Here is a 19,015-nt window from a genome sequence, read left to right on the forward strand (position 1 = left end):
ATGTCTACCCTCCAGATTTATCACTTCTAAATATTAGGCAAACAAAAGTTCCTTCTGGTAGATTTCCCCGAGGGTCTTCCGACATGAACAGATGTTGAAACAAACAAAAATTGTTCTTTTCTGGGCTCTTTACTTCAGAGGACACTTCTGAAAAGATGCTATGAAATAGTCCTCGTACCTTTGAGCCCAAATCAACCTTCTGAGACAGAGTGTCTTCCTCACACCTGCAGTTGTGTGATAACTCATTGTTACGTGTACTTGATAATTTAGGTGTTGGTAAGGCTGATATTTAGTGCAGGGCGCCTGGGTGGCTCAGTTGGTTAAGTGTCCGACTTCGGCTCAGGTCATGATCTCACGGTTCGTGGGTCCGAGCCCCACATCGGGCTCTGTGCTGACAGCTCAGAGCCTGGAGCCTGCTTCTGATTCTGTGTCTCTCTCTCTCTCTGACCCTCCTCTGCTCACACTGCCTCTCTCTGTCAGAAATAAATAAAATTAAAAAAAAAAAAAGTAAATTTAGTGCAAGGGGAAAAAGTAAATGATCAAATCCTCTCTTTTATGAGGCCATCTGTGTAACTTTTTCTTGCCTTATCATACTGTCTAGGCCCTTCATTACAACCAGGAATAAAAATCGTAAGGGCAAACATCCTTGCTTGCTTCCAAACTTAGAGGAAAAAATTGTCTTTCATCATTAAGAGTGATAAGTCGTCCTTAGATGTCTTTTTTTTTTTTTAATAGTTTATTTACTTTTGAGACAGAGACAGAGCATGAATGGGGGAGGGTCAGAGAGAGAGGGAGACACAGAATCTGAAACAGGCTCCAGGCTCTGAGCTGCCAGCACAGAGCCCAACACGGGGCTCGAACCCACAAACGGGGAGATCATGACCTGAGCCGAAGTCAGACGCTCAACCAACTGAGTTACCCAGGCGCCCCTAGATGTCTTTTATTCTGTTGAGGAAAGTCACTTTTCTTAGCTTTCTGATGTTTTAAATCAAGATTTGGTGTTAATCTTTGTCAGATGCTTTCCCCCCCCTTTATGAAGATGACCACGTAGTTTTCTTATGTAGTGTATTTATACAGTGAACTCCGTGGGTTGACTTTTCAGCCTTGCAGTCCTGGGATGAACCCCACACGACCATGACGTTTTATCCTTTTCTCATGTTGTATGATTTCATTTACCAACATCTTGCTACGGAGTTTTGGTTTGGAGTTTATGAGGAGTATTTGCTCCCCATTTTATTTTCTCACGGTATCTTTTTTTTTCTCATGGTATCTTATGGTCTCATAACATTTGTTGGGACGTGTTCCCACTCTGCTTTCTTACTTATTAAAATATTCTGTAAATCATGTCGTAAGCAGATGACCTATCATCCCGGCTCTATGGGGGCACCCAGGCAGGGCACAGGCAGAGTAGAGTCCGCACCATTCTGAAGGGCCCTAGGACTCTCAGACTGGTCAACGAGCCCTGGCTTCACCTTGAAGTCACCAGCTGCATCAGCCCTAACAAGAGAGGCAGCCTGTCCTTTGAAGCTTTGAAGCCAGGCGTTGACTTCTCTCTAGTTATGAAAAGTCCAAGATGGCGTCTCCTTCCAAGAGAAGGCTGTTTTGTCTGCACTGAAAGTCTGTTGCTTAGTGTGGCCACCTTCACAAATTAACTCAACCTTCTGGAGAACCTGCTGCAGATTCTGTATCAGAACTTGCTGCTTCACCTTGCACTTTGATGTTATGGAGACGGCTTCTTTCCTTAAGCCTCCTGAACCAACCCCTGCTGGCTTCAGACTTTTCTTCTGTAGCTTCCTTCCCTCTCTCAGCCTTCATGGAATTGAAGGGAGTTAGGGTCTTGCTCTAGATTCGGGTTTTGCTTAGGGGAATGTCGTGGCTACTTGGGTCGTCTATCTAGACCACTAAAACTTTCTTACATCAGCAATAAGGCTGTTGTACTTTATTATCATTTGTGTGTTCCCTGGAGTAGCCCTTTTCATTTCCTTCTAGATCTTTTCCTTTGCACTGACAACTTAGCTAACCATTTGGTGTAAGAGGCCTAGCTTTTTGTCTTGTCTTTGACATGCCATCCTTGGTAAGCTTAATCATCTGCAGGTTTTGATTTCAAGTGAGAGATGTGCAACTCTTTCCTTCACGTGAACACTTAGAAGCCATTGCAGGGTTATGAATTGGCCTAATTTCAATATTGCTGTGTCTCAGAGAATAAGGAGGCCAATGGAGAGGGAGCGAGACAGAGGAATGGCCAGTTGGTCAGGCAGTCAGAACACATAAACACTTATCAATTGAGTTTGCTGTTTTATTGCTTTGTTTTTTTAAGTAATTTCTTTTAATGTTTACTTTTGAGAGAGACAGAGTGTGAGATGGGGTGGAGCAGAGAGCACAGAATTTGAATCAGACACCAGGCTCTGAGCTGTCAGCACAGAGCCCGACGCAGGGCTTGAACCCACCAACCTCAAGGTCATGATCTGAGCCAAAGTCGGACACATAACTGACTGAGCCACTCAAGAGCCCTGAGTTTGCTGTTTTAAATGGGCATGGCTTGTGCACTCCAGAGCGATTCCATTCATAATATCAAAGATCACTGATTGCCATAACAAATATAATACTGAAAAAGTTTGAAATACTGTGAGAATGACCAAAATGTGACACAGAGAAATGAAGTGAGCAAATGCTGTTGTTAAAATGATGCCTACACAGACTTGCTTGATGCGAGGTTGCCACGAAAACTCTATTTGTAAAAAATGCATTATCTCCAAAGCTCAGTAGAGTGAAAGGCAACAAAGCAAGGCATGCCTGTATCTAGCTTTCTTTTGTGAAAGAGTTTTGTTTTTTTTGGCTGGTCAAAGAGTTCTGGGTTAATCGTTTTCTTTTTGGTGCTTTGTCTTTAGTGCTTCAATGATCTCTCTCCACTGTCTCTGTCTTGCATAGCTTCCTATGAGAAGACTGCTGTCGTTTTTCTCTGCTCCTTTGCACATACTCCACCCCCATTCCTGCCCCTCAGCCCACCTGCTTGACCCTTGGGTTCTCTTTACAGAGTTTTCATGGGGTATATTATGCATAGGGCTTGTTGAGCTTCTTGTGCATGTGGGTTTACAATTTTTGTTGAATTCGCCAAACCAGAGCTCTGATTTCTTCATTTTTTTTTCTTTCTGATTCTCCCCTTTACCTCCATCGTCTGAGGTTCCAATTATTATATGTTAAACTATGAGATTACAGGTCACTGTCCTGCTGTTTACTTTTTTAAAGTTATTTTTCCTTTTTCCTTAACTTTGGATAGTTTCTTTTGCTATGTTTTTATCAGCTGCAAATCTTCCAATGTGCATGTTTCATTCAGCTACTGTATTTTACATCTCTGTAAATTTCAGTTTTATCTTCCACTTGTACTTCATCATGCTCTTATTTTCCTGTCTTCTTCAGCATGCGAAGCAAACTTAGTCGGCTCTTAACCCCCTTGCCTGTGAATTCCACCATCCCTGCCACTTCTAGCTCCATTTCAACTGATCCACTTTTCTCCTGGATATGGATCAGATATTCCTGCTTCTTTACATGCCTGTAGCTTATGTCAGACACTTTTGAGAGCTGGATTTCATCCTATTCCTTTAANACGAAGCAAACTTACAGTCGGCTCTTAACCCCCTTGCCTATGAATTCCACCATCCCTGCCACTTTTAGCTCCATTTCAACTGATCCACTTTTCTCCTGGATATGGATCAGATATTCCTGCTTCTTTACATGCCTGTAGCTTATGTCAGACACTTTTGAGAGCTGGATTTCATCCTATTCCTTTAAATAGCACTGGAAATAATTTTGTGGCCTGCAGGTAATTTACTTGAACATGGGTCTTTTGGAGGCTCGCATCTCAGCTTTGTTGCGGGGGGAGTGCAGACCAGCTTTCAGTCCTCGTCAGGGTTCAGTTCAGCCCCGCTACTAAGTTGCTACCCTTCTGAGAATCCTCCCTGATGCCTTCTGTTTTTGCCTTTCTTTCTGCTCTAGCTAGTGCGAACACAAACTATTCCCAGCTCTGCGTGAGCTCTGCGAATTGTACCCGAGACTGGGAAGGACCCATGAAGTCTCGGGTAGATGTTTCTCACTCATGTGCAGAGCACAGCCAGCAGAGAGATCTCTCTGGAGAGGACTGAGGCTCTTTGTTCGGGCAGCTCCCTGCCACAGGCTACCAGCTCCACCACCGTGGCCTCCATGAGCTCTGCTTTGCATCTTGGTGCAGCTCAACTGCGGGGCTCTTCCCTGAACTGTAGCCTGGAAACTGCGTCCACGTCATAAGTTTGCACAATGCCGCGACTGCGTTTCTTCTTCCCGTTCTGTCTCGTGTCACAGGTATGTCATTATGCATTTGTCCAAACGCCTGGGGTGTACAGCAGCAGGAGTGAGCCCCAGTGTAAACTATGGGGTGTGGGTGATTGTGACGAGTCAATGCAGGCTCGTCACTTGTAACAAGTGGACCACTCTGGGGAGCTGTGGAGAGTGGGACAGGCTGTGTGTGGGGGGCCCGGGGTATGTGGGAAATCTCTGTACCTTCATCTTAATTTTTCTGTGAGCCTAAAACTGCTTTAAAAAAATAAATTTTTAAAAAATGTTTTATTTATTTCTAGGGGAGAGAGAGACAGCGTGAGCAGGGGAGGGTCAGAGAGAGGGAGTCACAGACTGAAACAGGCTCCAGGCTCTGAGCTGGCAGTCAGCACAGAGCCCGACGCGGGGCTCGAACCCACGAACCGCGAGATCATGACCTAAGCGAAAGTCGGACGCTTAACTGACTAAGCCACCCAGGCGCCCCAATAAACTCTTATAATTAAAAAAATGCATTAATTTTTTAACACCTTTTGGAAATCTGGAATCATGCTGATAGAGGAACATAAAATGCGTAACTTGGCTTTCTTAAAAATTACTCACATCTGCTTGTAATACGATGTTAATTCATTCTGACAGTGGTTTTGCATTTGCTAATCGAATGTGCAAGTGACAGAGCCTTAGAGAATGTATTCTCTCTCAGGTGCTGCCAGTTTCAGAGTGAAGAACAACTCAGGAAAAGAGGAAGCCATTCACCTTGAGGTTAGGTTTCTGAAGTCAGTATTCCCATGACCTTGAGTTGAAGTAGATCTGACTCACTTACATAGTAGGGGCTGAGAAGTAAAGGGTGAACCCCACCCCGAATCCACTAAGTGTAACTTGTATCCTTTTCTTAGAAGAGAAGAGTATACACTGTAGGATAGCATTTCCAGAAAGCTGTTCAGAAAACATCAGTTTCCTGAGCACCTGGGTGGCTCAGCCGGTAAAGCGTCTGATTTCAGCTTAGGTTGTGATGTCACGGTTCGTGGGTTCAAGCCCCGCGTCAGGCTCTGCGCTGACAGCTAGGTCAGAGCCTGGAGCCTGCTTCAGATTCTGTGTCTCCCTCTCTGCCTGTCCCCAGCTCTCTCTCAAAAATAAATAAACATTAAAACAAACAAACAAACATCAGTTTCCTAAGGTGCTGCCAGATTTGTGGAGGCTGGGGTGGCACAGACAGGAAATTTGTGTGGCCACGCTCTGGGTAAGTGCTAGACTGTCCCACAGAAAGCTGTTCACGTTTGTTCAAGCCCAATTTTCTCAAATTCCTCCCGCCTGGACCCTGTGGGTCCAAGTACATGGCCTTGGTCGGTGTCTGTACTCACTTGCTTACAGGTCAGGAGTCCACAAGAAGAAAACTCCAGAGAAAACACGGACTCCCTCTCGAGGGGCTTCAGAGCGCACCCCGTGCTGATGGCCCGTTCCTGTCTGCGTTTCTCTTCCCTGTGAAAATGGTCTCTGCAACCAGCTTTAATTTGTGTGAAGCACAGGAGGTGAGGAGACGGGGGGAAGCAGAAATGATATGGGCCCTTCCGGTCTGACTTCCAGACTGAGGGAGGCAGGGGCACGCCCAGATGGCTGTTCTGAGGGATTCTGAGGGAGTGCCGGAAGACAGGAGGCACATGGGCCAGGGTGCACCCCACCCCATGAGTGGTGACCGGAAGTTGTTAAAGGGCCAAAGCAAGCCCCCCCATCAGCTCTGCACGGGAAGTCAGCACACAGTGGCTCTGAGTAAAGAGCGAGCACTTCTCCCAGTGAGATAGCTGGACTTCGGTGTGAGCATCTTTCACGTATTTAGAAACACATCTTTCCTATTAGCCACTGGGAACACAGAGAAAAGAGTCTGCTGTCCTACATTTGAACAATCAGGGGTGCCGATGGCTCGGTCGGTTGAGCATCTGACTCTTGATTTTGGCTCAGGTCGTGATCTCACAGTTTGTGAGTTCGAGCCCCGCCTCGGGCTCCGTGTGCTGACAGTGCAGAGCCTGTTTGGGATTCTCTGCTCTTCCCCTGTTTGCCCTCTCTCAAAATAAATAAATTAACTTGAAAAATATATATTAAAAAAGTATTTGTGTGATCAAGAACGACTCCCTGCCCCACCCAGAGTCTAGGCTGGTTATGGCTCCCACTGGAGGGCACTGCCCCAACGCGATATCACGCAAGCTGCACGTGTGGGCCATGTGTGTGATTTTACATTTTCTCATAGCCATGTGTAAAACCTTAAAAAGGCTCAGATGAACTTAATTTTCATACTGTATTTCATTTAACTTAATGTATCTAAAATGTCAAATATTCTAATATGTAGTTAATATACAAATTAATAGGATATTTTATATGTTTTTGTCTTATATCATTGAAATGTGTTGTCTATTTTTACTTCTTCATGGAAAATTTTTCCTTTAATTCCAGTGTAGTTAACATACAGTGTTATATTAGTCTCTGGTGTGCGCTGTAGTGATTCAACACTTCTCTACATTACTCAGTGCTCATCATGATAAATGTTTTCTTATCCCCTTCTCCTCTGTCACCCATCCCCCCCCCCCCCACTTCCCTCTGGTGACCATCAGTGTGTTCTCTGTAGGGGGAGTCTGTTCTTTCGTTGGTTTCTTTTCTCTTTGTTCCTTAAATATCACATATGAGTGAAATCATACCGTATGTCTTTCTCTGACTTATGTCACTTAGCATTATACCCCCTCGATCCATCCACGTTGCTGCAAATGGCAAGATTTCTTTTTTTTTTTTTTTATGGCTGAGTAATATTCTAGTGTGCGTGTGTGTTACATCCTCTTTATCCACTCTTCTATTAATGGACACTTGGGTTGCTTCCATAAATTGGCTACTTATAAATAGTGCTGCAGTAACCATAGGGGTGCACATCTCTTTTCGAATGAGTGTTCTCATAGTCTTTGGGTAAATGCCCAGTAGTGAGATTACTGGATCATAGGGTAATTCTGTCTTGAATTTCTTGAGGAACCCTCATACTGCTTCACAGTGGCTGCACCAATTTGCATTCCCACCAACAGGGGCACGAAGGTTCCTTTTACTCGACATTGTTTCTTGTGTTTTGGATTTTAGCCATTCTGATAGATGTGAGGTGATACCTCACTGTGGTTTGATTTGCATTTCCCTGCTGATGAGTGGTGCTGAGCATCTTTTCATGTGTCTTTTGGCCCATCTGTGTGTCATCTTTGGAGAAACGTCTGTTTATGTCTTCTGGACAATTTTTTTGAGGTTTTATTTATTTTTGAGAGAGAGAGAGAGTGAGCACGTGCAATTGGAGAGAGAGGGAGAGAGAGAATCCCAAGTAGGTTTTCATGCTGACAGTACAGAGCCCAACATGGGGCTCTACCCCACACACAGATCATGACCTGAGCCGAAATCAAGTCGGATACTTAACCTTAACCAACTGAGCCACCCAGGCCCCTGCCCATTTTTAAATTGGATTATTTAAGCGTTGACTTGTAAAGGTTCTTTATATACTTTGGGCACTAACTCTTTATCAGTTATGTCATTGACAAATATCTTCTCCCTTTCAGTAAGTTGTCCTTCACTTTTATTGATTGTTTCCTTCGCTGTGCAGCAGCTTTTTATTTTCATGAAGTCCCAATAGTTATTTTTGCTTTTGTTTTCCTTGCCTCTGAGACATATCCAGAAAGTTATCATTACGGCTAATGTCAGAGAAGTTTCTGCCTGTGTCCTCTTCTGGGTTTTGTTTATTTTTTTAATGGTTTCAGGTCTCACATTGAAATCCTTAATCCATTTTGGGCTTATTTTTGTGCATGGCCTTACAAAGTGTCTAGTTTCATTCTTTTGTAACTGTCCAGTTTTCCCATCACCAAGAGGTTTTTTCCCATTGCATATTCTTGCCTCTTTTGTTGAAGGTTAATTGACTATATAATCATGGGTTTATTTCTGGGCTTTTTATTCTGTTCTATTAATCTCTGTGTCTGTGTGCCAGTACCATACTGTTTTGATTACTTCAGTTTTGTAATATAACTGGAAATCTGGAATTGTGATACCTCCAGCTTTTTTTTTTTTTTTTTTTTTGTGGTTCCATACAAACTTTAGGATTGTTTGTTTTAGTTCTGTGAACAATGCTGATAGGGATTGCATTAAATCTGTAGATTGCTTTGGATAGTACAGACATTAACAATATTTCTTCTTCCAATCCATGATCATGGGATGTCTTTCCATTTGTTTGTGTCATCTTCAATTTCTTCCATAAATGTTTTATTGTTTGTAGATGACAGGTCTTTCACCTCTTCAGCTAAGTTTATCCCTAAGTATCTTGTTATTTTTGATGCAGTTATAAGTGGGATTGTTTTCTTAATTTCTCTTTCTGCTGCTTCATTATTAGTGTATATAAATGCAACAGATTTCTGTACATTGATTTTGTATCCTGCAACTTTACTGAATTTGTTTATCAGTTCTAGCAGTTTTTTGGTGAAGTCTTTAAGGCTTTCTTTTCTTTCTTTTTTTTAGATTTTTTTCAAATGTTTATTTTTGAGAGAGTAGTGGAGAACAAGCAAGAGAAAGGCAGAGAGAGGTGGGGACAGAATCCCAAGTGGGCTTGGCACAGAGCCTGATGCAGGGCTCAAACTCACCAACCATGAGATCATGACCTGAGCCAAAATCAAGAGTCAGACACTTAACTGCCTGAGCCACCCAGGTATCCCTTTTTATTTTTTTAATCTTCAAGTAGGTTCCACACCCAACATAGGGCTTGAACACATGATCCTGAGGAGTCTCACGCTCTACCAACTGAGCCATCTAGGTGCCCCTTTAGTGTTTTCTACCTATGGTATCATATTATCTACAAATAGTGAAAGTTTTACTTCTTTACCAGTTTGGATGCCTTTAAATTTTTTTCTTGTCTGATTGCTGTGGCTAGGACTTCCAGTACTATGTTCAATAAAAGTGGGGAGGAGAGTGGACACTTTCCTCTTGTTCCTGACTCTAGGGGGAAAGCTGTCAGATTTTCAGCACTGAGGATAATGTTAGCGCTGAGGTTTTCATATATGGCCTTTATTATATTGAGGTAGGTTTCCTGTAACCCTACTTTGTGGAGAGTTTTTTTTTTTTTTTTTTAAATCGCGAATGTAGTTTGTACTTTATGAGGTGCTTTTCCCGCATCTACAGAAAGGATCATGTGGTTTTTATCCTTTCTCTTATTTATGTCAAGTGTCATGTTGATTGATTTGTGAATATTGAACCACTCCTGCATTTCAGGATTAAATCCCACTTGATTGTGGTGAATGATTTATTTAATGTATTGTTGCATTCAGTTTTCTAATATTTTGTTAAGAAGTTTTGCACATCTCTGCTAATCAGAGATATTGGCCTATAGTTCTTTATGTAGTGTCTTTATCTGGTTTTGGTATCAGGGTATTGCTGGCCTCATAAAGTGAATTTGGAAGTTTTCTTCTCTCTCCTATTTTTTGAAATAGTTTGAGAAGAATAGGTATTAACTCTTCTTTTAATGTTTGGTAGAATTTACCTGAGCAGCCATCTGGTCCTGCACTTTTGTTTTTCTGGGAGTTTTTTGATTACTGATTCCATTTCATTGCTGATATAGTCTGTTTAAATTTTCAGTTTCTTCCGGATTCAGATTTGGGAGGTTATACACTCTTAGGAATTTATCCATTACTTCTAGGTTGTCCAATTTGCTGGCATATAGTTTTTCATAATACTCTCTAATAATTCTTTTTATTTCTGAGGTGTCAGTTTTTAGTTCTCCTTTTTCATTTTTGTTTTTTAAGTAGGCTACACGCCCACCATGGAGCCCGGCATAGGGTTTGAACTCACAACCCTGAGATCAAGACCTGAGCTGAGATCAAGAGTCAGATGCTTAACTGACTGAGTCCCCAAAGAGGCCCTCTCCTCTTTCCTTTCTGATTTCCTTTGCGTCCTCTTTCTCTGTCTTTTTTTTAAGTGAGTCTCGCTAAAAGTTTATCAATTTTGTTGATCTTTTCAAAGAACCAGCTCCTGGTTTCGTTGAACTGTTCTATTGTTTTTTGTTTTTTTTTTCAAATTTTGACTTATTTCTCCTCTAATCTTTATTATTTCTTTACTTCTTCTAGTCTGTTCTTTTTCTAGCTACTTTACGTGTACGGTTAGGTTGAGATTTTTCTTGCTTCTTCAGATAGGCCCGTATTGCTATAAACTTCCCTCTTAAAACCACTTTTGCTGCATCCCAAAGATTTTGGACTATATTGTACTTTCATTTGCATTTACCTCCATGTATTTTTTTTATCTCTCATTGATTTATTGGTTGACACATTCGCTGTTTAGTAGCATGTCACTTAACCTCCATGTATATGTGCTCTTTCCAGATTTTTTCTTATAGCTGATTTCTAGTTTCATAGCATTGTGGCCAGAAAAGATACATGGTATGACTTCGATCCTTTTGAATTTGCTGAGACTTATTTTGTGGCCTAATATGTAATCCATGTGCACTCGAAAAGAATGTGTATCCTGCTATTTTAGAATGGAATGTTCTGAATATATCTGTGAAATCCATCTGGTCCAATGTGTTTTTCTACCTTCCTTCTTTTCTAAAAACAATTTTAATGTTTGTTTATTTTTGGAGACACACAGAGTGTGAGTGGGGGAGACACAGAATCAGAAGCAGGCTCCAGGCTCCGAGCTGTCAGCACAGAGCCCAACGTGGGGCTCGGACCCACGAACATTGAGATCATGACCTGAGCCGAAGTTGGACACTTAACCCAGTGAGCCACCCAGGTACCCACACCCTCCTTTGTGTGTGTGTGTCCTTCAAAGCCACTATATTTCCTTGTTAACCTTCTGTTTGGATGGTCTTTCCATTGATGTAAGTGGGTCTTTAAAGGTCCCTGCTATTTTTGTATTACTATTGGTTACTTTTTTTTTTTTTAATGTGTTATTAACTGTTTTTTGTATTTGGGTGCCTCCATGTTGGGTGCAGAAAAATTTACAATTGTTACATCTTTTTGTTGAATTGTCCCCTGAATATTTAATGTCCTTCTTTGTCTCTTATTACAGCCTATTTCATAGTCTATTTTGTCCAATATAAGTTTTGCTACCCCAGCTTTCTTTTCACATCCATTTGTAGGGTAAATGCTTCTCCATCCCTTCACTTTGCTTAACTGGCTGAGCCACCCAGGCATCCCTCCATCCCTTCACTTTGAATCTGTATGCGTCTTTAGGTCTGAAATGAATGTCTTATAGGAAGCATATAGATGGGATCTTGTTTTCTTATCCATTCCGTCACCCCATGCCTTCTGATTGGAGAAGAAATCTGATTGGATTTTAGTCCATTTACATTCAAAGAATAATTGACAGGTATGTATGTATTTATTGCCATTTTGTTACTTGTTTTATGGTTGTATTTGTATTCCTTCTCTGTTCCTTTCTTCCCATTTTCTCACTATAAGTTGGCTTTTTTTAGTAATAGGTTTGGATTCCTTTCTCTCCATGTCTTGCTCTTCTACTGGGTTCTGACCTGTGGTTACCATTAGGTTTGTTTATAACATCTTCGGCATGCAGGAATAAAAGCACTAAACTTTTACTCCTTTCTTCCACGTATTTTAGGTATGTGGGGTCATCCTTTTCTCTTGTGACTCCCTTGAACGATTTTTCTAGATACAGCTAATGTTACTGCCTTTGTGCTTCCTCCTCTTCCTCCTCCTGTGTGTCGGTCCTCTGCGACAAGGGACTTGCCACCTCCCCCGGGACTTAGGCCAGCCGGGTTGGAGGGGTGGGTCTTCAGAGTGTGCCAGCTGGGCGAGACAGGGTCTTAGCAAGGTTTGCGCTGGTCCCCTGGGGAAGGGGACTCGCAGCGCGGGACTGAGGCGGTGGCACACCGCGTGAGAATGAGGTAGTAAATGTCCCAGTGCTGCTTCTGGCAGGTGGCCTTGGGTTTATGCTGGAAGGCGGGGGAGGGAAATGGCACTTGGCAGCTACTCTGTCCCTGGAGGAGTCCTTCCAGGGCCTCTGTCCCTCCGGACGCGCTCTGAGATTAGTAAATAACTCTCCCCACGCCCCAGGCATTTTTCAAACGCCGCGTAGATGGTGCAGCTGCACAGGCGGTCTTTGGTCCTGTTTCTTTAAGGGACTGAGTTTCCTTTTGGCCTCCGGTTCTCCCAGAGCCCACAGCTGAGCCTGCTGATTTTCAAAATTGTAGGTTTTTAAGTCCCACTGGTCGTCGTAAGAGGTCCCGTAACTTGAACCCTCTGGTTTTCCCGGCCAGGTGCTACGGGGGTTTGTCCCCACTGTGAGTGCCCCCCGTGTGACAGGCTGTTTCTCCCCGTTCCCCGCACTGCATCTGTGTCCTTCCTACCCTCTTTGATGGGGCCTCTTCCCCTTTAGTTGTGGAGTCTGTTCTGTCCCGTCTTCGGGTCATTTTCTGGGTTGTTTACACAGTGCGTGTTACCTGGTTGTAGCTGTGGGTGAGGTGAGCGTCCCAGCCTCTTTCCTAAACACGGTCTTTCATTTCTGCTTATGGGACATCTCCGCGTGGACTAGTCACATTTTAAGTGCTAGCCTGTCGTTGGTTGCTACCGTAGACAGTACAGATCTAGGAATTGGGCTTCTTGTGTAGTTTTTCTACCCAGGCAGAGGATTTCCTGGGCCCACTGGCTTCCATATATGGCTCCTTGAAAGTTATGCCTAGCTGTTACTGTAAAGAAAGAAACTGGCCTTTGGGAGTTCTGTACGTCAGACTTTTGTGCATTTGGTTGGTGGGAGTCAGCACCTTTGACCAGTCAGCTTGGGAGGTCTTTTTCCCCCCCCGCCAAAGTTCATTTATTTTAAGAGAGAGGGAAAAGGAGAGGGAGAATCCCAATGCTAAAAGAGTATTGACTTCATGATTTAAAAAGTTAGACGTCTCCTAACTGTGGGGCCCAGTCGGGGCAGAGCACTTGGGTCGGGTGTGCTGGGTGGTGTGAGTGGCCCTCTGTCCTCCCTTGCGCCACCTGTACCACTCTCAGGACGTCAAAGTGACTGTGCCCCAGAGGAAGGGGTGGCCCGAAGGGGAACTTCAGAGTCTCCTGTAAGCCCCTGCCCGGTGAGCTGGTCCCCAGAGCCCGACTTGCTGTCCCTGCAGCGTCCGGGGAGGGAAGCCGGGAGCCGAGTGNCTCGGCCCCTCACCTCACCACCTTCTTCCACCGACTTGTCCTAATTCTGTGCTTCACAGATGGCCCGTCCCAAGGGTCACCTGCCTGCAGCTTAAACACAGAGGCGGCCAGGCCAGTCTGGGGGCCCGTCCTAATGAGACTGGCTCAGGTCATGATCTCACAGTTCGTAGGTTCGAGCCCCGCATCGGCCTCTGCACTGACAGTGTGGATGGAGTCTGCTTGGGACTCTCTCTCTCCCTCTTTGTCTCTGTCCCTCCTGTTCTTTCTCTCAAAATAAATAAACTTTTAAAAAATGTTTTATTTATTTATTTCCGAGAGACAGAGAGAGAGAGACAGCATGAGCAGGGGAGGGTCAGAGAGAGAGGGAGACACAGAATCGGAAGCAGGCTCCAGGCTCTGAGCTCTCAGCACAGAGCCTGACACGGGGCTCGAACTCACGAACTGTGAGATCATGACCTGAGCCGAGTTCGGACGCTTAACCGACTGAGCCACCCAGGCGCCCCTCAAAATAAATAAATAAATTTTAAAAATCACATGTCTGTTCTCCAGCTCCCAGAGGGACCAGGAGACAAAGGCCACAAGCACACAGCTGTCCTGGCCGCTTGGGGGTCAGTGTTCTGTCCCCGCCTTCTGAAACTCACCATACTCCCACTTACCTGCGTGGACCCTCTGCTCCGGCCGAAGCAGGTACCTCTTAGGACGGGGCTAGGGTTCCTCTGTTGGACCCTCTAGAAGGTTCTCCTACTTGTCCCCAGCCCCCTCCTCCCACGTCTCTCTGTGCGCCTTGTGCCAGGTCTGCCTGTGAGCTCCCCTGGAGAGGAAGGCCCCCCGTTCAGTCTCCCTGCTCAGACCCACCCGGGGCGCTCACCAGGCAGCCATGCTCGAGGCGGATGTCCTCACCCACCCCTCCCTCTCCGCGCAGGCACAGGCCGGGATTCGTGACACCCAGCCACAGCCACGGCTCTTGGAAGAAAAATGACTGAATGGATCGGAAGATGGATGGGCAAGCAGACTGCACAAATTGCACGGATTTGATAAACTAAGGCTGCAGCAAAGCTCCTGGAGGTAATTACTGAGAGAGACCCACGTTCCATGGTCACGGAGCCGCATAATGTGACGGGCCGAGTCCTTATTCACATTCGACACTGTTCTATAAAACTCTGCATGTCGTTTGATCGCACGCTGGCATGTAATTTGGAAACATGTCCAAATACTGTCTTCAACATGCCTTTCTGTCCGTCCTTTCTCCTCATTTCCCTCCATCTAAACCGGTAGGCAGATGGGGTGTGGGGCGGATTAAAAAAAAAAAAAAAGCCCAGTAACGTAGATTTTGCAGGCTGTTTCACACTTTCTACGTGACTACTTGTGACAAAATGCACAGCTGTTGTGACCGTGGCTGTGTGACTCCGAGAGCCGTGCCCCAGGCTGCAGCAGGTCACGCCCCGGAGCCCAGGCCTGGCTGCATGCCCACTGCCACCTTCTCCTCTGACAGTGCCAGCGTGAACGGGCAGCCGTCCCCTGCCTCCGCGCCTGAAAGGTAGCATGCCCTCCCCTTCACCTGTCGTCGAGGTGTGCGGTCATGATGGCGCTCATCCGTCAGGGTCCGCGCCAGCCCCTGACCCCATTCTCTGCTGGCACGTAAAGTAAACTTGTTTCAGTAACTGGGGCAGAAACAGCAGCCTCTTTCACTGCTCAGGACGGAGGCAGAGCCTGTGTGCAGTATCTTGGATCTTTCATCCAACCCTGACATTGTCAAAGATGAAAAAATTCTTTCCTTTCCCCCGATGGGGCCGTAAAAGGCATCGGTGAATATTTTGGGGGGTACTTGCTACATGCTAGGGGTCATTCTAAACATTCTAGGTGAGGGGCACCTGGGTGGCTCAGTTGGCTGGGTGTCTGACTTCGGCTCAGGTCATGATCTCGAGGTCCGTGTGTTCGAGCCCCGCATCGGGCTCTGTGCTGACGGCTCAGAGCCTGGAGCCTGTTTCAGATTCTCTGTCTCCCTCTGTCTCAAAAATAAACAAACATTAAAAAAAAATCATTCTAGGTGATTTAACTTATTTAATCCTTCCCCAAAGCCTTACGGAGCAGGATCATGATGCCTGGTCTACAGGCGAAGCAGCTGAGACACCGTGAGGCGTAAGTCACTTCACTAAGGCCACAGGGCAAGGAAGGTGACCCCAGGACAGTCTAGTTCTAGAACCTGTACTTTTTTGTTTTTAGATGTTCATTTGTTTGAGAGAGGGAGCAGGGAGAGAGAGAATCCCAGGCAGGCTCCGCACTGTCAGCACAGAGCCCGACACGGGGCTCAAACTCACAAACTAGGAGACCGTGACCTGAGCTGAAGTCAAGAGTTGGACGCTCAACCAGCTGAGCTGCCCCGGTGCCGCTAGAGCCTGTATTTTTATCCGGCGCTATTTTGCCCCCCACGAAAGCAACTTACCCTTCGTCAGCAGAAGACACCGGGCTCTTGCCCCTCGGAGTGTGGTCTCCTGGGGCGGCTCCCTGCGCTCACAAGCCAGCCTGTCTCATTCCCACAGTCACAGCTTCACGCTTCAGAACCTTGAGTCTTGGCCTCCCTACAGCGTAGCCAGACCCTGGCGTCTGGGAGCGACCCCTTCCTGGGCATTCGGATCGCTATAGGACGACCCTCCAGCACCCCAGTCCACGGGAGCCCCCTCTCCCCAAGGCTGTGTCCTCTGGACATAGGACCTTCCCATCAGGACCTCAGCCACCGTACCTTTAGGCCGAGGTCCAGCTCCCTCAGTGAGCGCTGGATCTCTCTGGTGAGGGTGTTCATCCGCTCGCACTCCTGGAAGGCCACCACGACATAGGGGGTGCGCTCCTCCACGCGGGCCATCAGCTCCGCAATGTTGAACTCGTCCGTCACTCGCTCCAGTATTTCTTCTAGGAGGACCTTGACCTGCCCCACAACAGGAAGCACAGGCTGAAGAAGGGGTTCTAACCCTCCAGGCCTCCATGCGGCTGCGATACGGCGGTGAAGACACCCGCCATCCACCCCCGGCCATTGCATTCTGTACTTGCACCACATACATACATATTCACACACTCCCTTCGGAGTTTCCGTGAGGCCGCCCTGCGGTTTCTGTCCTTGGGTCCTGGACAGACCCTGGGGATAGATCCCCATCTGTCATATGAATTTCCTCCCCAGCCCCACGCTTCCTTTGACCGCATGAGCCATCAGCTAATCATCAGACCAGGGGAGCCAGACCCCTGGGGAAAGTGGAACTTGGCGCTCAGATCCTGGGTTATTCTGGGGCAAGCGCTTGGAGGCTAATACCGTTCCGTTGTTGTGTGTTACCCGACTTGCGAGTGTAAGCAAGCCATCTAGGTCTCAATCTTTTTATCTATAAAAATTTCCAGGAGCGTCTTTCTCCACCTGCCCCCTCTCCCCCAAGTCCCAGGGCTGATGCAGAGATCAAATTGAGTGAACGGATGGATGTGGCAGCGTCTGAAAGCTATACAGGACCACAGAAAGGATTATTAATATTATTAATATTCACCCTGCCTTGCATTGTGAACGCACAATGCGTTCTGTAGGGAAAGAGCTGATGTCTGAAAAGGGAAAGTAAAACCTTATCTCCCTCTCACAAAGGGGCCTCTGGTGCCGTCACAGCAAAAACCAGAATGGAATTTTACCTGAAAGCTGCTGCCGGGGGTAGCAGACAAATGCCTACAATCACATCCTATTTCTATCACCGGAGCTGAATTTGAAGGAACAGCCCTATATCGGACATTACGCACAAAGAGATGAAAAGGCAGTCTGGAGGCGCTGTCCCCAAAATACACTGGACGTGGAGAAAGTTCTCCCGTGTCCTGATGAGGCCGAGAAGGAACTAGAGGCCAGGCCTGCGGACGAGGAGGCTTGCCAGGGAAGGGGGCGGGTGCACAGACACGGAGAAGCCCACGGGCCCGTGCGACGGGAGGAGCGGGCTGCCAGGGAGGTGGTCTGATCGTCTCCACCAGCAAACTTCTCTGCCTTTTCGTTTTCCTTTTTGAGAACTAAATCTACGCTTACCATAAAAATCTAAGCATTATAGATACTCATTAGGAGCAAAATCCTCTCACAATTCTTCACTCAAGGTGGGGGGAAATCACTCTTAGTGGTTATTTTGCTTGTTTATAATCCCTGCAGGTGTCCTCTAGCGCATGTAAGCATCCATCCATTACCCACCCACGCACAATTTTGTCTGTCTGTCCTGTCTTCCCTCCTCACTCTCCCCTCTCTCCATCTATCACTAATGGAGTCATATCACAGCTGCTCTTCACCTTCCAGTAAATCCTGGACATGCTCTCTTGTTAGTACATGTGGATGTGCCTCATTTTTTCCCAACAGTATATATCTTAGATATATGCTGTCATATATATAATAAATAGCATATCTACATATAATAGTATATGATATATGTTGCTGTTTTGGTACGCCATAACGTAAGGTGTCACTTCCCTCTGGATGGATACTTGGGCTGTTTATCGCTTGTACAACTGCAGACAGTCCTGTAATAAATAAACATACATGAAATCTGTGGACTGGTTGAATTCCTAGAAACGGAATTATGGGTAAAAAGTACAAACACTTTAAATTTTAGTAGCTGTTACTCTGGAGGTTAGGCCCCCACCAAACGGAGAATGCCTGTTTTCTTGTGTCCTCACTGTTGGATACTGTCACTTTTAATTAATTTTTATTTTATTAAAAAATTTTTAATGTTTTATTTTTGGGGGAGAGAGACAGTACTAGTGGGGGAGGGGCAGAGAGAGAGAGAGGGAGACACAGAATCTGAAACAGGCTCCAGGCTCTGAGCTGTCAGCACAGAGCCCGACGCGGGGCTCGAACCCACGAACCGTGAGATCGTGACCTGAGCTGAAGTTGGATGCTTAACCGACTGACCCACCCAGGCGCCCCTATTTTTAAATGTATTTTATTTGAGAGCGAGCGAGTGTGCTTGAGGGGTGTGTGTGGGGGGAGAGAATCTCAAGCAGGCTCCATGCTCAGTGCAGAGCCTGTTGCAGGGCTTGATCCCACCACCCTGGGATCATGACCTGAGTTGAAATCAAGAGTCAGACACTCAATCCACTGAGCCACCCAGGTGCCCCTTGATACTGTCACTTCTAAAACTCTTTACCATTAGGTGGAAAATGGTATTTCACATACCTTCATTTAGTCACTGAAGGAGGGACATTGATAATCCTGTGCTATGTTTACCGGCCCTTCTATAACTGCGTGAATTTCTTTTGTGTCCGTCTGTCCCCCTCTTCTGTCCCCTCGTCCTCCACATGTAAGAACTCTTCATGTGTTGGTGAGATCAGCCCATGATCTCACGGTTCCCGAGTTCGAGCCCCGCATCGGGCCCCACACTGGCAGCGTGGCGCCTGCTTGGGATCCTCTCTCCCCGTCTCTCTCTGCCCCTTCCCAGCACGCACACTCTCTTTCTCTCAAAAATAAGTAAGAAAGAAAAAAAAAGAAAGAAAAGCAATCCACTAACCCCAACGGCAGGGGCTTCCCGTGATTTAGGCGGAGCAGCAGCGTGGCGGTCGAGGCG

The 19,015-nt window shown here is 46.0% G+C and overlaps 1 protein-coding gene and 1 long non-coding RNA gene across 2 annotated transcripts in view; one reads left to right on the plus strand and one right to left on the minus strand.

Annotated features, from left to right (window-relative positions):
• The window catches only part of DNAH9 (dynein axonemal heavy chain 9), a gene marked incomplete at its 5' end in the record, with an annotated part of 325,490 nt that overhangs the window by 7,555 nt on the left and 298,920 nt on the right, over positions 1-19,015 (minus strand). The window contains one exon of the mRNA XM_077746719.1: positions 16,195-16,377. Within this exon, the coding sequence (XP_077602845.1) occupies positions 16,195-16,377 (183 nt within the window). The remainder of the gene's footprint in view (positions 1-16,194; positions 16,378-19,015) is intronic.
• On the plus strand, positions 10,941-14,688 carry LOC144217332 (uncharacterized). Its single transcript, XR_013330878.1, has 3 exons — positions 10,941-11,082; positions 11,526-11,661; positions 14,377-14,688. It is a non-coding gene; the product is annotated as an uncharacterized LOC144217332 (long non-coding RNA).

Source organism: Crocuta crocuta, unplaced genomic scaffold (assembly GCF_008692635.1).
Source record: "Crocuta crocuta isolate KB4526 unplaced genomic scaffold, BGI_CrCroc_1.0 scaffold139, whole genome shotgun sequence".
Classification (NCBI taxonomy): Eukaryota; Metazoa; Chordata; class Mammalia; order Carnivora; family Hyaenidae; genus Crocuta; species Crocuta crocuta.